The 19537-nt window shown below is 40.1% G+C and overlaps 1 protein-coding gene across 16 annotated transcripts in view; it reads left to right on the forward strand.

Moving 5' to 3' along the window:
• The window catches only part of ACACA (acetyl-CoA carboxylase alpha), a 283052-nt gene that overhangs the window by 82300 nt on the left and 181215 nt on the right, over positions 1-19537 (forward strand). For 15 of the 16 annotated variants that reach the window (XM_033431572.2, XM_004271716.4, XM_033431570.2 and 12 more), the window contains 2 exons: positions 9390-9522; positions 10836-10974. In XM_033431572.2, coding sequence (XP_033287463.1) covers positions 9390-9522; positions 10836-10974 — 272 coding nt within the window. Of the gene's footprint in view, positions 1-4050; positions 4070-9389; positions 9523-10835; positions 10975-19537 lie in introns of those variants that run through there. The other variant, XM_004271719.4, reaches the window with a different exon arrangement.

The raw sequence follows: 19537 nt of genomic DNA on the forward strand, positions 1-19537 counted from the left end.
TGTTCACATAAAAACTTGTACATGAATTCCACAGCAACATTATTCATAATAACTATAAAGTGGAAATAACCCAGTATCCATCAACTGATAAATGGATAAACGAAATGTGGTATGGCCATACAGTGGAAAATTATTTGGCCATAAAGAGAAATGAAGTATGGATACATGCTACAACTTTGAAAACATTATGCTAAGTGAAAGAAGCCACATATGATATCATTCCATTTATATGAAATATCTAGAATAGGCAAATCTATGAAGAAAGAAAGTAGATTAGTCATTGCCTAGGACTGGGGAGGGGACTGGGGGAAATAGGGAGTGTCTGCTACTGAGTACAGGGTTTCTTTTGGGGGTAAGGAAAATGTTCTAAAATTGATTGTGATGATGGTTCACAACCATGTGAATATAATAAAAACCATTGAATTATATACTTTAAATGGCTGAAATATATGGTATGTGAATTATATCTCAATAAAGTTGTTAAGGATTTTAAAATGAGATTAGCAAGGTCACAGGCTATAGGATCCATATACAAAAATTAGTTGTATTTCTGCATACTAGCTAGCAATGAACAAGCAAAAAATTAAATTAAAAAAATTTTATTCACTATAGCAATGAAAATAATGAAATGCTTAGGAATAAATTCAACAAAAAAAAGTATAAGACTTGTACATTAAAAATTATATTACTGGGACTTCCCTGGTGGTCCAGTGGTTAAGAATCTGTCTTGTAATGCAGCAGATGCTGGTTTGATCCCTGGTCGGGGAACTAAGATCCCACATGCCACCGGGCAACTAAGCCTGGGCGCCGCAACTACAGAGCCCACGTGCCACAACTAGAGAGAAGCCTGCACACTGCAATGAAGCAAAAAGGCTGTGCACTGCAACTAAGACCCAACGCAGCCAAAAAATAAAAATTAAATTAAATTATATTACATTGCTGAGAGAAATTGAAGAAACTTAAAGTCTAAATACAGGCATACCTTGTTTTATTGCACTCGCTTTATTGCACTTCACAGATAATTGCATTTTACAAATTGAAGGTTTGTGGCAACCCTGCATTGTCAGATGATGGTTAGCATTTTTTAGCGATAAAATCTTTTAAAATTAAGGTATGTACATTTTCTGGTAGACATAATGCTATTATTGAACACTTAGTAGACTATAGTATAGAGTAAACCTAACTTTTCCATGCATTGGGAAACCAAAAAATTCATGTGACTTACTTTATTGCAATATTCACTTTATTGTGGTGGTGAATTGTGGAACCAAACCTGCAATATCTATGAGGTATGCCTATAAATGGAGAGACAGTCCATGTTTGGGAATTGGAAAACTCAATATTGTCAAAATGGTGATTTTCCCTAAATTGATCTTTAAATTCACAGTCCATGTCAAAATCCTAGGAGGATTTGTTTTTTCTTTCTAGAATTTGCCAAACTCATCCTAAAATTTACATGGAAACCCAAAGGACCTAGAATAGACAAAACAATTACGGAAAAGGAAAGCAAAGTTGGAAGACTTACACTACCTGATTTCAAAAACTGACTGTAAAGCCACAGTTATCAAGGCTGTGTGGCATTGTTAACAGGGATAGGCATATAGATCAGTGAATCACAATTAGGAGTCCACAGCTAAATCTATTTATATATATGGTCAGTTGATTTTCAAAAGAGGTACATCCTTGATTCAAGATTTCTTTGCTTGGAAAAGCCCCAGTGTAAAACAGTCTCTCACAGTGCGTGCTGCAGTGTAACTCAGACTGCCTTGCAGTCAGGCTAGCTAATGCATCACAGTCTGCCGGATAAACTGCTACGTCATCCTTGGTGCTTGGCATGTTACAATGTTGGGATCAGTGTGGGCTTCTATTTGGATTTTGTGCCAGGTACGTGTCTACTTTGGACACTCTCTTTTCATGTTAGATTAAAATGAGGATGCTTTGAATTTGGAGGAATGAATGTGGCTTTTTCTTTCTTTTGTTCTAATATTACAGGAGGATTGGGAGCAGCATCCATAAAAGATTAGAAACACTAGCTTTGTTTTGGATCTGGGTGTGCTGTGTTAGTGTTTGGTTGTTTTAGAAAGATCACTTTGGTGAAAAGGAAGCACAAACTTGATTACTGAGAGTGACTCTGGTATATTTTCTGATATAATCAAGTGCAAAATAGCCTGCTTTATTCTATACGCAATGCTTTGCTTTTTGAATGTTGAACTTATATAACAAAGGCAGAGAGTGATTCTCTTTTGGGAACTGCCTACATCTGGCAGTTAGATGTGTGTAAAATTGAGCTGCTTCTACATCTGTGGTCACTGTAATTGTTCTGAACAAAGGCTTCAGTGCTCTGTTTTTTGAGACATGTTATCCTGAAGAGACATAAAGATAGGAGGACTCCTCTGCATCAGCTTCTTTAAAGGAGGAAGCAAACTTGACTGACTTTATCAGACGTTAGCATAGTATGGAAGGAATGATGCGGAGTGGTACAGGCCAGAAACCAATCCAGGACTTCCATTTTTTATTATGCCTAATGGTCATATTGAGCGAGTGTCCTGATTGAGTCTTTTCACCTTGGGTCACCTGAATGTCCTAAGATCAAGGTTTGTCTTAATCGTTTATCTTCTATTTGATTTTTCATCTTTCATCTGTGTTCCAGGTCATTTGTGTACTTCTGTTTTGGAGGGTTTCCCTGGAAGGTTAATAGGTTCTCAGCATAGTTGGCATTAGATAAGAATTAACCATTTGTATTCAACACTTTGGTGAGAAAGAATTTTTCTGTGGTGCATGAATCAGGTTAGATATGACTCTGGTGGATTAGACCATTCCTAATGACTTATCTCAGGAAATTGTGATTCTGTAGATTCTAGCTGTTGCAGTCTTTTCTGCCATTACAAGGGAGCAATATCCTGAGCAATATCTACTTAACTAAAAGCTAAAACAGGACTATGTTACTGTATAACATTCAGCCACCATTTATTTATTTAAGTGATTTGTCCATCTGTGGCAAATTTGCTTGCATAGCAATAGATGTGTCCCAGTAGTTTTTTAGGCAGGGTTTTTCTTCCCTGCTTAAACTGGATTAGACCTCTGTGTCTAAAATATTTTTCTGGGCCCCTTTTCCTTTCAGGGATTTTATCCACATCTTCTCCTTATCCCATTTGTACCAGCTCCAGTCTTATTCTCAAATTTTAGTGAATAAAATCTTAGTTTTTGTTGTTTTTTAAAAAGGTGTGTGTGTGTGTGTATGTGTGTGTGTGTGTGTGTGTGTGTGTGTGTGTGTGTGTGTGTGTGTGTGTGTGTGGACACCACTACTCTGGCCTGAGAATTAGAGTTGTGACTCCCACATTATTCAAAGTTCCTCAGTAGTGGCATGTTTCGTCCTTTTGACTGGCTGTCTTTCTCTCCTGACCTGCTCTCCCCACTCTTGGAGTCTGAAAATCAGTATTATTTGTTTTGATTGGATCTCAGAAATTACCTACTTAGGCTGTGCTGTCCTCCTCCCTCTGGATTTCCTGACCCCATTACTTTCTTGGCATAGTTGTCCTTGTAAACTTTGTCTTCTTTTTGCCCTGGGCCCTCCCTGTCATGTGCTCCTGGCAGCCTGGAGGGGCCGTGGAGCTTTTCTCTGGTGACTGTCAGAAGAAAGTGACCGTTGTTGAAACACGTTTGCTGTGGCTAAGGCAGAGCTGCTGAGATCTACTTTCTAGTTATACAAGCTTTTATATTTCTCCCCCTTTCCTCTCGGTCCCCTTGGGAAATCAACTAATTCTGTGTGTGGGCCCAGTGTAGGGAGAAAATGCAAACAGGAGGGGAAGTATGGAAATTGGGGACAAAGTACATAAAAAGACTGTAGCTTGAAGCCATCAGGAATACTCTACTCTGACTGAAGCAGGGCCAAGAAGTAGGCACAGTATGTCTTGTCCTCCTGGGTTTTAAGCACCTGCAGCAGGAGGACAAACTCCGGCTTGTGTTTACAAGGCCGACATCTGAAGAAAAAGCCTCCGTTCCTTTGCCATCTTGATATGGAGGGTTCTGCGGAGGAAAATAAGGAGATGAGATATTACATGCTTCGAAGGTAAGTTTTAGAGTGCCGTATCTGGGCAATATATACCTTTAAAAAACAATAAGACATTGACAGCTAAGCCCTGGAATTTATGGGCAATCTGATTTGATGATTTTCTTGTGTCTGTAGGAAACTTTTTTTTTTTTAAGGAAATGAATTAAAACGCTCATATTTGCTCCTGGATTTCTAAACCTTTATTTTACACTCAGAATTTGAACCAAAGATACCCGAGACCATGTGTGACATTGTAGCTGCGTTGAAAACAAGCACCCGTGCACAGACCTTGCTGTGTGCTGGTCTTTCGTTAAGGAATCTCACTTAGTCTGTGCCAAAATTGCTCACTGTTCTTGGCTGGTTTTTCAAGAGTGAAGTCTCTTTATCTATTTTGAAGGAAAATATCAATTCTGTGTGGTAGGTAGCATCCTGTTGAAGGTAGTTTTGCAGAAAACTTTTTTAGACTCTGTCTCTTGGACCAGGAAAGGTGGCTGCTGTCATTGTCCCGGCGTGTGACAGTAGGCAGCCAGACTGGAGGTGTTGAGAGTGCCAAGCTCTCCTATCCCGAATCTTTCTTCTTCCTGCTGTTAGAACTCACGCTGAAGAGGAAATGAGTCAGGCCTTCTTCAGAACTCTTGCAGGTCTGTGCCTCTCCAGCAGACGGTCGACATAAAAGACCTGAATGATTTGCTGGATGGCAGTCATTAAGGGTCGCTTGCTTGTATTTACAAACTGGAGTTTTTATTTTGATAAAAATTACCTGAAAATTAAATAGACCCTGGAAAATATAGAAACAAATGACAAACACTGATTTGGCAAAATGTGTCTTTAAAACAGTCATCCTTTCCTTTTCCTTTTTACTTGACCTCTTCCATCCTTTGGGGGGTAAACCACGCAAATCTTCCACTGAGAGTCAAATAAGTAAAAAACAACTGGTATATTTTAAATATACATATTATATATTGTTTTATATATAATATATACTTATATATTTTGTGTATTTTAATATATATACAATAAAATGATTTATATATGTATAAATATAATATATATGTAACTTTGGTTTATTATTTTATATATGTAAAACAAACATATATACAAACAGAATACACATACACATATATATATTAATTACACACACATACACAGTTTTATTTTGTTTTTCTGTGGTTAAATACAATAGGTGATCTGTCCATTTTTTTCAAGGAGACATCCCTCCTGGAGCAGTCTGTCCTCCAATTTGAACAATCATCTAGAGAATTCCCTTCTCTTCTGTGTTGGATCCTCTATTTCTTGCATTCCTTGTCTTCCTTTATCTTGGTTTATTTCATCTTTTGGGAAGACAACATTCTCTGGTAGCTTCCTGAGAAAAGCTAGGTGAGAGGTAAAGATTTTGAGATCTTTTCTATCTTTCCACCTGATCCTCTTGTTTTTAGCATGGTGCCTAACTTCTGAACATGGCTATATGAAGGATCCCATCTATTTTTTTTAAATCTTTTTAAAAATAAATTTATTTTTGGCTGCATTGGGTCTTTGTTGTTGCACGCAGGCTTTCTCTAGTTGCAGTGATAGGGGGCTACTCTTTGTTGCGGTGCGCGGGCTTCTTATTGCGGTGGCTTCTCTCATTGTGGAGCATGCGAGCTTCAGTAGTTGTGGCACGCAGGCTCAGTAGTTTTGGCTCACAGGCTCTAGAGCACAGGCTCAGTAGTTGCGGCACATAGGCTTAGTTGCTCCGCGGCATGTGGGATCTTCCCAGACCAGGGATCGAACCTGTGTCCCCTGCATTGGCAGGTGAATTCTTAACCACTGTACCACCAGGGAAGTCCTCATCCCATCATTAAAAGTAAGGTATATTTCTGTTTTTCTCCCCTCTTTGATTACAAGTGACCCTCAGGGCACTCCTTTGTTATCTCTAAACTATTGATTAAAATGTATGAACAATCCCTTCCCCACCTTAATTTTATCGATAAAGATTTTGCTTCCCTTTTTGTCTTATACTCAGGCATCTCCTTATTTATCCTAGGTTTATATCTTCTCTGTCTCTCTCTCCCTAAGAAACTGAAAGTTGATCTCTAGGGAGTATGTGTGTGTGTGTGTGTGTGTGTGTTTAATCTCAGTGTATAGAATTATATAACCACAATTTTTGGTTCAAGACACACTCATTCGTCCATGTGTAACCCACTATTATTTATTTATTTGGTTACTTATTTAGTAATTTTAAAAATAGTGTAAAAAGGAATTTGAAAACCCACCACTTAAAGGTTGATCCTTGGCCATCACCTACATCTTTCTAACCATATGGTCTCTCCTCCATAAACCTTCTCCCTGCTTTCCCCACGCAGGTAGTCATTTCCCTTAATCACATGTTCATCACATTATTTTGTTTCTCTGTTTACATAGTTTTTTTGTGTCTATATGTATGTCTTAAAAGTATGTATATTTTAGTTTTTAACTTTACGATCTGTTTTTTGTTTTGTTTTGTTTTTTGCGGTACGCGGGCCTCTCACTGTTGTGGCCTCTCCTGTTGCGGAGCACAGGCTCCGGACACGCAGGCTTATCGGCCATGGCTCACGGGCCCAGCCACTCCGTGGCATGCGGGATATTCCCGGACCGGGGCACGAACCCGTGTCCCCTACAACGGCAGGCGGACTCTCAACTGCTGCGCCACCAGGGAAGCCATTTATGATCTGTTTTTAATTTTATAATCTATATATAATATTTGGGAGCTTCTTATATATTAATCATATATCTATACACTTGACTAAGGCCTCCTATTATTTCTAATAATTTGCGGAATCTTTTGTTTGCTATGTAAATTACATCATTCACAAATAAATATAATTTAACTTCCTCCTTGGCAGTCCTCAGGTCTCTAATGTACTTATTAGTTTTTTTATTTTATTGCACTTGCTAGGAAATCTAACAGTTTTACATTTATGGATTTTCTAAAATTAAACCATCCTTGCTTACCTGGGACAAACTCAAGTTGGTTGTGGAGTAACATACTTTTTAACTAATATTTTGCCTATCCTTGACCCAACACCTATTTAGAATATCGTCTTTAGGAATTTTGCAACTGTGGTCATGAGTAAAGCGGCCCTGGACTTCCCTTTCATGTAACATCTTTGTCTGGTTCTGGTATCAGTATTACTCTAACTGGGGAGTTTTACTTCTTTTTCTACTGTCTGGAAGTTTGGTAGGCTACGATTCTTGAAAGTTCAGTAGAACTTGTCTTTAAAACCATCTGGGGCTTCCCTGGTGGCGCAGTGATTAAGAATCCACCTGCCAATGCAGGAGACACGAGTTCGAGCCCTGGTCTGGGAAGATCCCACATGCCGCGGAGCAGCTAAGCCCGTGCACCACAACTACTGAGCCTGCGCTCTAGAGCCTTCGAGCCACAGCTGCTGAAGCCCACAGGCCTAGAGCCCATGCTCCGCAACAAGAGAAGCCACCACAATGAGAAACCTGCGCACCCCAACAGAGTAAACCCCGTTCGCCGCAACTAGAGAAAGCCCGCACACAGCAACAAAGACCCAACGCAGCCAAAAATAAATAAATAAGTAAATAAGTAAGTAAGTAAATAAATAAATAAAATAAAAATAAAACCATCTGGACCTGGTGTTTCTTTGTGGGAAGGTTTTAATCATACTCTTTTATTTTGAAGAGAGAAATTACTTGAGTGCAAGGTTAGAGTGTAGGAGAAAGGAAGGAAAAATAGAAATAGAAGAAAGCAGCTGTCTGTTAAATAGTGTATAAAGGAGTTTATTTACTATATCCATTATCTCATTCAGTCCTCAAAACACCCTTTCAGAAGGTCTATCAGTGCTGAGTCAAGGTCCAGTCAGGGAAAGAGAAACTGCATTAGGTATTATAAACAAAAGACATTCAATTGTGAAAATTGGTTACTTGGGTGTTAGAAGAATAAAAGAACAAAAAAGACATGCTGAGGTAACCCAAGGTTAATATCTGCAGGAAGCAGCTACCACCCCTCGGGAAGAGGTAGTATTCCCAGAACCTACTAGCTTGGAGAGGGCCCAAGGTGCTTGGAGAGGGGCTGGTGCTTGGACCTCTGGGAGTAAGCTTTGTAGCTGGTGCTCAGATCCCTGAGGAGGAGGCCTGGCCTGACAGGTGATTGATAGGCCCAGGCCGGGTAGCCCAGAGGATGAGTGAGCATGGCAGGGCTGGTACTCTGACAGCCAAGGAGCCACAACCCACTGCTCCTTGTCCTTCTAAGGGAATGCACCACGGCTATTCCTGAATGCTGAAAGATGCTAGAGACTGGAATTAACTCTGTTTTCCTGTGGAGCAATGCTGATAATAGCTGGAAAATAAGAAGAAAATCCCTTTCTCTCTCTCTCTCTCTCTTTTTTTTTTCTTAAACCCTTCTGCCTTCCTATTGGCGGAATCAAACAAGTTTGCATGGTGTTAAGCCCTGTTGTCATAGAGCAGAGCATAAAAGGGTGGGCTTGGAGCTGAGAGACAATAGCTAAAAACCTAGAACAGTGAATACCATACATATTTACAAAGAGAAAAGTGAAGCTTAGCAAGTTTAAGTTATTCGGTGAAGATCTGGAATTTAAAGCAGGCTTGTGCTGTTTCCAACACTATCTAATCTAAAACATCATTGATTGTTAGAGGCACCATTATTGAATGTACCACTGAGAAAAAAAATTCTGCCAATTAAATAAAGCACACCATCAGTTGTAAGATACATACCAATTTCAGAGATTTTAAAAAGCTAAAAAAAAAGTGTTATCTTAAGGTCAATGAAATATGGTTTATAAATAAATTGCCTTGTAAATGCCTTGTAAATAAATTGTTTTTGGAGTTGTTGATTTTGAAACGTCTATGGAATATCCAAGTAAAACATTTAGTAGGCAGTTAAAAATGTGGAGTTACAGCTCATAAGAAAAATGGAGGTTAGAGATACAGAGGTGAAGGTCATCTGTGTGTCAGAATCATAATCCAGAAACAGGTTTGCTAACTGTTGTGGGTTGTTTTTTTAAGTTTTAACAGTCACTCTGAGTCTGTTATTTATACCATCTCATTTTAGTCTGTTCTTTGCCTATCTCTTTATGATGGCATCTGTTGGTAAACCTTAATATTGTCTTTTATTATTCAGGAACACTTATTTTTTTTCTTAAATTTCCACAAGCAAAGATCATTTTCTTTTCTCTCTTCTCTATAAAAACTATGTTGTCTGCCACCATGCAGTCTTCACAAGGGTGCAATTGGAAGTGCTCTTATAAGTCCGATAGTGAAAAGTAGGTCTCCAGGGGAGATAGATGATGTGAAGAAATCTTGTCTGTAGACTTTCATGATTTCTCTATTTTTACAGGTCCAGCATGTCTGGTTTGCACCTAGTAAAGCAAGGTCGAGACCGAAAGAAAATAGACTCACAGCGAGATTTCACTGTAGCTTCTCCAGCAGAATTTGTTACTCGTTTTGGTGGGAATAAAGTGATTGAGAAGGTAAGTTATAACCTGCTAAATTATTTTTTCAAAAGCACATGAGATTTAATGCCTAGATTTGTTGTCTAGATTTGCTCAAAACCGATATTTAAATTGAATTTCTGAGACTGCAGAATTATCCTTTCTGCCTCCCTAGCATCCTATTAAATAATTTCACTATTTTCTGTAATATGTATTTACCACTGGCAATTTAGTCATAACTAAGTAAGAAGATGAGGCAGCACCCATAAAGCGCTTTTAGAAAGATCTTGCTGTTTTTATGGGGTTGAGTTGCACTGATCTGAGAGGGTATGAGAAATTGATTAGCTTGTGGGGTGGTGGTGAGGAGGTAACATGTCATAACACTGGGTTTAGAGCTAAGGGAATGGAGAGAGTTTCAGAACAGAAGCCTTCAACAAGTTTGATACAGTGTAACCTACTGGGTTCCGCCAGGAATTTGAGATGTTTAGAGGGAATATACCACATGAAATACTTAAAGAGATTACAGGTGTTTTGAAATGTTGTGAGTTAATCTGTGTCACTTTTATCTAAACCATATTGGAGCTGAGAGAATGACTTGGTTGAAATAGCTTGCAGTGATTAAAAGATTAAAGGATGGGGACCTATATTCTCTGTCCTAAAAGTGTTGCTTTAGCGGTGCACTCCTGTTAGTCTTCCAATGAGTAGAGATTACGTGTCTCCCAACCTATGTTATCCTCAGGGTGATGATTGCAAGACAGGCAAGGAGGTGAAAGGTTTGTTTAACAGAGAAGTCTCAGGATCATTGATCCTTCTACGCTTTTTCTTGTGACCGTTCTTTCTGGGGTGGTCTGTACAATTCTAAGGCATTTGGATTCAGCATTTTGGAGAGAGGTGGTGGTTAGTGTAGGTGTTCTTATACATGTTCAGGACTCTGTGCCTTGTTTCACTACAACAGAGAATAATGCATGACACTACACTGTTGAATCTTCCTCCAGCCTTATTTATATCCATCTTCCCCCTGACGTTTGTTTCTTCTATTCCCTAAAAGTAGGTATGGTAGAATAATTCACAAACTCATAAGATTTGAGTAACTGATTTTCCTCTTCAAGAAATGAAGTTAGAAAGGAGTAAGTTTTAGCTGGCACATATTGAAGTATTTGCTTAGTTAACATCTTAAAATATCCCTTGATCATGTGGGAGTTGGTTCCTAAATGCCTAGACCAACAATACAAATTCCTAGTTGAAACTCTGGCTTTTCAGAGGAAGATCTACACAAGTGATTTCATCTCTTTTCCTCTGTCTTTGCCTGTCTATTCTACCTCTCTCCAATTCCCATGTTCCCACTCTACCAGGTTCTCATTGCCAACAATGGCATTGCAGCAGTGAAATGCATGCGGTCTATCCGCCGGTGGTCTTATGAGATGTTTCGAAATGAACGTGCAATTCGATTTGTTGTCATGGTCACACCTGAAGACCTGAAAGCCAATGCAGGTAAGTTATGAACATTAAGAAAGCATCATCTTCAAGCATAAAACATAGAATGGCACAGCCTTTAAGGAGAAGAATGTTAACTCAGGGGGATTCCCAAACCCAAGGATTTCTCTTTTAAAAAGTGTCAATAGTAGGCATAGACAAGGATTGTATTATATTTAACCTCAACGTAGACGCCTGTGTTCTAAGTAAAAATAGGTAGAAATTTAACCAAAGTGTCGATATGGGTTTTCAGTGTTATTTGCTAAGCCACATTCTTTAGCATGTGTGAGTAGAAACGTTTGGAAGGAAATGCTATTTACCTTATGAGTTACATTGAATTTTAGAGCATTTTAAGGTTAAGATTGTTTTTTCCTCTCCTCCTGGGAGGGGGAGACCTCTTGGGACCCAAACAGGTTTCACTCTGCAGGCTCTTTGGCATATTCTCTCTGCTTAGATGGTTTTCCATCTGAGAGATGGCAGATAAAGACTATTGGTGTAGCTGAGAGGTCGTGGCTAGTCCTTCCTCTTTATACTTTTTATCACTAAAGTATAATCTCTAAGACAGAGTACCCACAGATAACATTAGCTCTTTATTTTATTTTATTTTTAAAAATTTATTTATTTATTTTTGGCTGCATTGGGTCTTCGTTGCTGCATGCGGGCTTTCTCTAGTTGCAGCGAGCAGGGGCTACTCTTCATTGCGGTGCGTGTGCTTCTCATTGCGGTGGCTTCTCTTGTTGTGGAGCACAGGCTCTAGGCGTGTGGGCTTCAGTAGTTGTGGCACGTGGGCTCAGTAATTGTGGCATGCGGGCTCAGTAATTGTGGCTCGCAGGCTCTAGAGCACAGGCTCAGTAGTCGTGGCACATGGGCTTATTTGCTCCATGGCATGTGGGATCTTCCCGGACCAGGGCTCAAACCCATGTCCCCTGCATTGGCAGGCGGATTCTTAACCATTGCACCACCAGGGAAGTCCAACATTAGCTCTTTAAAGGGCTGTCTTTTTAAAGCTATTTTGGTCTTTATATGTACTCTCTATATTGAGACAATGATATTAAGACTATTCCTAAGGAGTAAGGGTTATTATCTTTAGAAATGAAGAAGGCACCAATTTATTGGAAAATAGATGTTATATGAAATCATTTAGATTGACCCTTCAATACCTCTCAGCTGCAGTTTCGTATATGTGAAAGGAAAATCATGTCTATTTTACTGGATAGTTGTAATGATGAAATTGTGTATAATAAATGTAAAGTACCTCGCATGATTTCTTTTTCCTTGTTTCTCCTTGGTGCTCCTATTAATTCATTTATTCATTCACTCAATGAACATGGAGACCCACAGTTTAATAAGATATGATCTTGCTCTAGGAAACAAATAATTTCAATACAATGAGGTAAGTGCTATAATAGAAATATGCACAGGGTACTGTGGAACACAGAGATGAGCCATCGTAACTCTGGCCCCTGCTCTTGGGTTAAGGGTTAAGAGGGGTTAACAGGGTTAAGAGAGCTTTCTGAAATGGGTTTTACCTAGCCAAGAATGAGTAAGAGTTAGTGAAGCAATTAGGGGGAAGACAAAGGTATTACAGGCAGAAAGAACATATATGCAAATGTTTGAAGGTGTGACACAGTGGTTTCTGGAAACTGCAAGTGTCTTATTAAAGTACAAGACATGATCTAGTATTTGTCAAGGATGGTCTTGTTTTTCATGTTAGCACCATCAACAAAGGCAAAATAATAGATAATATAGTAATGAGAGCAAGGTGGGGGGTTTTTTTGGTGGGGAGACAGGTTTGGAGTACATGTGATACAAGAAGATTCTAGAAGTCCTACAAAAAATTGAATATATCCTTCTAGAACTTAGAAATAATGAGAACTAGAGATTAAGAGTGTACATTATCAGCAAATATGTGATAGTTAACACTACCTCCTGAAAGATCAGATAGAAAATGAAGAGAAGAGAGTTAAGGATGAAATTTTATAGAAGGACAAAATTTAGGGATAGACTCAGGAAGATAGGCCCATAAACAGTATTGAGAAGAAATGGTCAGAGAAACAGAAGAGAAAAGCAATGAGAAAAGAGAATTTCAATAAGGAAGGCTCAAAGGTGTCAGTAGTCCAATAAAATAGGAATCAAAATCTGTCTGGCGATTAGCTAATCATTGGTAACCTTTGCAGAAATAGTTTTGGTGGAACAATGTGAGTATGCAGACTAATACAGGAAGATAAGGAATGAATGGGATGAGACATGGAGACAGCCAATGTGGACAAGTTTTTTGAGAATTTTGGGTGAGAAGGGAAAAAGGAAAGGCAGTAACCAAAGAGAAATTTGGGGTCAAGAGATAATTTTTATTTTTCAGAATGGAAGAGACTTAGAAATGTTTCTGAGAGGAAGGAGCCAAGGGCAGGGGTGGGGGCCGGGGGGTAGCAGTACACAAGAGAGCTAGAGGAGATGGAAGGGGATGGGATCATGAGCACCAGTGGACAAAAGTACACATATCTTTTGACTAAGAAAGTCTATTTCCTGGGGTTTATTCTGAGGAACAAAAATCAGTAATGGGGCAAATACGTTCATACAGGGATATTCATTGCATTGTTATTTAAAATAACAAGAAACGAGGAATAACTTGTGCCCACCATTAGTGATTAGTTACGTAAAATCTGTTGCACCAATTCTATGAAATACCATGCACCCATTAAAAAATATTTTGTGGAGAGGAGCTTCAAGATGGTGGAAGAGTAAGATGTGGAGATCACCTTCCTCCCCACAAATACATCAGAAATACATCTACATATGGAACAACCCCTACAGAACACCTACTGAACGCTGGCAGAAGACCTCAGACCTCCCAGAAGGCAAGAAACTCCCCACGTACCTGGGTAGGGTAAAAGAAAAAAGAATAAACAGAGACAAAAGGATAGGGATGGGACCTGCACCAGTGGGAGGGAGCTGTGAAGGAGGAAAGGTTTCCACACACTAGGAAGCCCCTTTGCGGGCAGAGACTGCAGGTGGCGGAGGGGGGAAGCTTCGGAGCCACGGAGGAGAGCACAGCAACAGGGGTGCAGAGGGCACAGTGGAGAGATTCCTGCACAGAGGATCGGTGCCGACTGGCACTCACCAGCCCGAGAGGCTTGTCTGCTCACCCGCCGGGGCGGGCGGGGCTGGGAGCTGAGGCTCGGGCTTCGGTCAGATCCCAGGGAGAGGACTGTCGGCGTGAACACAGCCTGAAGGGGTAGTGCACCACGGCTAGCCGGGAGGGAGTCCAGGAAAAGGTCTGGAACTGCCAAAGAGGCAAGAGACTTTTTCTTCCCTCTTTGTTTCCTGGTGTGCGAGGAGAGGGGATTCAGAGCACTGCTTAAAGGAGCTCCAGAGACGAGCGCGAGCCGCGCTGCCCCAGAGACGGGCATGAGACGCTAAGGCTGCTGCTGCTGCCACCAAGAAGCCTGTGTGCAAGCACAGGTCACTATCCGCACCTCCCCTCCTGGGAGCCTGTGCAGCCCGCCACTGCCAGGGTCCCGTGATCCAGGGACAACTTCCCCAGGAGAACACACGGTGCGCCTCAGGCTAGTTCAACGTCATGCCGGCCTCTATGATCATCTCTATAGATGCAGAAAAAGCTTTCAACAAAATTCAACACCGATTTGTGATAAAAACTCTCCAGAAAGTAGGCATAGAGAGAACTTACCTCAACATAATAAAGGCCATATATGACAAACCCACAGCCAACATCATTCTCAATGGTGAAAAACTGAAACCATATCCACTAAGATCAGGAACAAGACAAGGTTGCCCACTCTCACCACTATTATTCAACATAGTTTTGGAAGTTTTAGCCACAGCAATCAGAGAAGAAAAAGAAATAAAAGGAATCCAAATAGGAAAAGAAGAAGTAAAGTTGTCACTGTTTGCAGATGACATTATACTATACATAGAGAATGCTAAAGACTCTACCAGAAAACTACTAGAGCTAATCAATGAATTTGGTAAAATAGCAGGATGCAAAATTAATGCACAGAAATCTCTTGCATCCCTATACACTAATGATGAAATATGGGAAAGAGAAATTAAGGAAACACTCCCATTTACCATTGCAAGAAAAAGAATAAAATAACTAGGAATAAACCTACCTAAGGAGATGAAAGACCTGTACGCAGAAAACTATAAGACACTGATGAAAAAATTAAAGATGATACAAACAGATGGAGAGATATACCATGTTCTTGGATTGAAAGAATCAACATTGTGAAAATGACTATACTACCCAAAGCAATCTACAGATTCACTCCCTATCAAACTACCACTGGCATTTTTCACAGAACTAGAACAAAATATTTCACAATTTGTATGGAAACACAAAAGACCCCAAATAGCCAAAGCAATTTTGAGAAAGAAAAGGGAGCTAGAGGAATCAGGCTCCTGGACTTCAGACTATACTACAAAGATACAGTAATCAAGAGACAGTATGGTACTGGCACAGAAACAGAAATGTAGATCAATGGAACAGGATAGAAAGCCCAGAGATAAACCCATGCACATATGGTCACCTTGCCTTTGTTAAGGAGGCAAGAATATACAGTGGAGAAAAGACAGCCTCTTCAATAAGTGGTGCTGGGAAAACTGGACAGCTACATGTAAAAAAATGAAATTAGAACATGCCCTAACACCATACACAAAAATAAACTCAAAATGGATTAAAGATCTAAATGTAAGGCCAGACACTATCAAACTCTTAGAGGAAAACATAGGCAGAACACTCTATGACATAAATCACAGGAAGATCCTTTTTGACCCAGCTCCTAGAGAAATGGAAATAAAAATAAACAAATGGGACCTAACGAAACTTCAAAGCTTTTGCACAGCAAAGGAAACCATAAACAAGACGAAAAGACAAACCTCAGAATGGGAGAAAATATTTGCAAATGACAAAGGATTAATCTCCAAAATTTACAAGCAGCTCATTCAGCTCAATATCAGAAAAACAGACAACCCAATCCAGAAATGGGCAGAAGACCTAAATAGACATTTCTCCAAAGAAGATATACAGATTGCCAAAAAACACATGAAAGAATGCTCAGGGGCTTCCCTGGTGGCGCAGTGGTTGAGAGTCCGCCTGCCGATGCAGGGGACACGGGTTCGTGCCCCGGTCCAGGACGATCCCACATGCTGCGGAGTGGCTGGGCCCATGAGCCATGGCCACTGAGCCTGCGCGTCCGGAGCCTGTGCTCCGCAACGGGAGAGGCCACAACAGTGAGAGGCCCGCGTACCGCAAAAAAAAAAAAAAAAAAAAAAAGAATGCTCAACATCATTAATCATTAGAGAAATGCAAATCAAAACTACAATGAGGGCTTCCCTGGTGGCGCAGTGGTTGAGAGTCTGCCTGCCGATGCAGGGGACACAAGTTCGTGCCCCAGTCCGGGAAGATCCCACATGCCATGGAGTGGCTGGGCCAGTGAGCCATGGCTGCTGAGCCTGCACATCCGGAGCCTGTGCTCTGCAACGGGAGAGGCCACAACAGTGAGAGGCCCGCATACTGCAAAAAAAAAAAAAAAAAAAAAAACTACAATGAGATATCATCTCATACCAGTCAGAATGGCTGTCATCAAAAAATGTACAAACAATAAATCCTGGAGAGGGTGTGGAGAAAAGGGAACCCTCTTGCACTGTTGGTGGGAATGTAACTTGAGACAGCCACTATGGAGAACAGTATGGAGGTTCCTTAAAAAACTAAAAATAGGGGCTTCCCTGGTGGCGCAGTGGTTGAGAGTCCGCCTGCCGATGCAGGGGACATGGGTTTGTGCCCCGGTCCGGGAAGATCCCACATGCTGCGGAGCGGCTGGGCCCGTGAGCCATGGCCGCTGAGCCTGCGCTTCCGGAGCCTGTGCTCCGCAACGGGAGAGGCTACGACAGTGAGAGGCCCACGTACCCCCCCCCAGAAAAAAAAAAACTAAAAAAAAAAAACTAAAAATAGAACTATCATATGACCCAGCAACCCCACTACTGGGCATGTACCCTGAGAAAACCATAATTCAAAAAGAGTCATGTACCAAAATGTTCATTGCAGCTCTATTTACAATAAGCAGGACATGGAAGCAACCTTAGTGTCCATCAACAGATGAATGGATAAAGAAGATGTGGCACATATATACAATGGAATATTACTCAGCCATAAAAAGAATCAAAATTGAGTTATTTGTAGTGAGGTGGATGGACCTAGAGTCTGTCATACAGGGTGAAGTAAGTCACAAAGAGAAAAAACAAAAACCATATGCAAACACATATATATGGAATAAAAAAAAAAGGTCATGAAGAACCTAGGGGCAAGACGGGAATAAAGATGCAGACCTACTAGAGAATGTACTTGAGGATACTGGGAGGGGTAGGGTAAGCTGGGACAAAGTGAGAGAGTGGCATCGACATATATACACTACCAAACTTAAAATAGCTAGTGAGAAGCAGCCACATAGCACAGGGAAGTCAGCTTGGTGCTTTGTGACCACCTAGAGGGGTGGGATAGGGAGGGTGGGAGGGAGGGGGATGCAAGAGGGAAGAGATATGGGGACACATGTATATGTATAACTTATTCACTGTTATAAAGCAGAAACTAACACACCATTGTAAAGCAATTATACTCTAATAAAGATGTTAAAAAAATCAATAAAAACATTAAAAAAAATTTTGTGGGATAACATTTATTGGTCTGAGTGCATTCTGACAAATTGTTACACTGTTTATCTATTACTGTGTAACAGTATTACCACAAATTTAACAACTTAAAACAATGGACATTTATTACCTCACAGTTTCTGTAGCTGGGTCTTCTGCTTCAGGTTATCACAAGGTTGCCATCAGCATTCAGCTGGGGCTGCAGTCTCATCTGAGGCTTGACTTGGGATGGATCTGTTTTCAAACTAACATGGTTGTTGACACCATTCAGTTTTCTGTTTGGACTGAGGACCTGATTGTGTTGCTGGTTGTTGGCTAGAGACTGCTCTTGGCTCCTTGTCACGTGGGCCACCCCAAAATGACTGCCTGCTTCCTCAAAGCCATCAAGGGAAAGTGTCCCAGTAAGATTAGCTACATTCTTACGCAGTGTTAGTTTGGAAGTGACATCTCCTCATCTTTGCCATATTCTCTTGGCTAAAAGCAAGTCATAGATTGTGCCCACGCCCAAGGAGAGGGGATAACTTAAGATATGAATACCTGGAGAGTTGGGATCATGGGTCTGTCCATCACAATTGCTTAGAAAAAAGTTGGCTGTAAGGAGACTGATAGCATGATATAATAATAGAAAGAAAGTACATTGTGTAGAGTCAGAGAAAAAAAAAAAGGTGTAATGACATATACCAAAACAGCCATCTGGTTACCTCCATGAGTGGTAGTTAAAGACAAGCGATAGCCTAGAAAAACATGTGAACAGCAAAGAGTTTCTACCTGTAATATGAGCACAAGACACCCTTCAAAAGAAAATGAACAGAGAACATGAATAGATAGTCCATAAAAGAAGAATTTAAAAGGAACAATAAACACATGAAAAGAGATTCAATTCCAATGATAATCAAAGAAATGCAAACCAAAACAATAATAGATTGCGATTTTTAAAAATTTATAGGACTGGCAAAATTTCAAATTGATAATACCCAGTATAGGTGAGAGTATAGGCAATTTGGCACCCCCATTGCAAGTGAGAGTCTGAAGTGGTTTGGTTAGTATGGGAAGATATCCACAATATATTAAATTGGTTAGCAGTTTATGGTTTCTAGTATATCAAAGCATGAACTGATTATCTCTGAGTCGTGAGACAATGGGTGGTTTTGACTTTTAAAAAACAGCACATCCTGATATATTTTCTAAATTTTTAAATAATCAGCACGCTTTCCCTCATAATCAGAGAGAATGATACACCTGTTTTTATTCTGAACAAACTGTTAGGGCCTCATATCTTACTCTGAGTGGAATTTTTAAAGAAGGACTTAAAACCTTTAAAAATTAAGAGCACAAGATAAGAAACATAATAAATATGGTGGAGATGGACCTTGAGAAAGTTATTTAACTGCTCCAAGCCATAATTCCCTGTAAAGCGGTTGCTAATAATACATGTTATATATGATTATTGAGGATGAAATGAAATAATATATATAAAGTGCTTAGTACAGTCCCTGCACATTGTAACTGCTCTGCCACAGTTACTGCCAGAAAAGGAAAAGAGAAACATCAGGTGACAGATTTGAAAGGGGATACTGAGCCAAAAAAAAAAAAAAAAGTAAGGAGGGAAAGAAGTTATCTTTTTAAAATATCTTTCCATCCAGATAAAGGTTTTTCAAGCACTTGATAGACTCCTATAACTAACCTTTCCTGTTTAGCCAGTCTACAGACCCTCCAGACTCTACCCTGTTTCCCCATTCTGTCCCAGCTTTACACCAGGAAAAGGGCTTTCTCAGAATATAGTTCAAGTTAAAGATAAAAGGTGTCACTGAGTTTTTTCTCAGAATATAATAATGGGCCTCTTAAGTGACAGATACATCATCCTTGATATAGGGATCATAAAAACCCTTTGAAGAGGTCACATGGTGAAAAGTTTGAG

The sequence above is a fragment of the Orcinus orca genome, chromosome 19, assembly GCF_937001465.1.
Source record: "Orcinus orca chromosome 19, mOrcOrc1.1, whole genome shotgun sequence".
Taxonomy (NCBI): Eukaryota; Metazoa; Chordata; class Mammalia; order Artiodactyla; family Delphinidae; genus Orcinus; species Orcinus orca.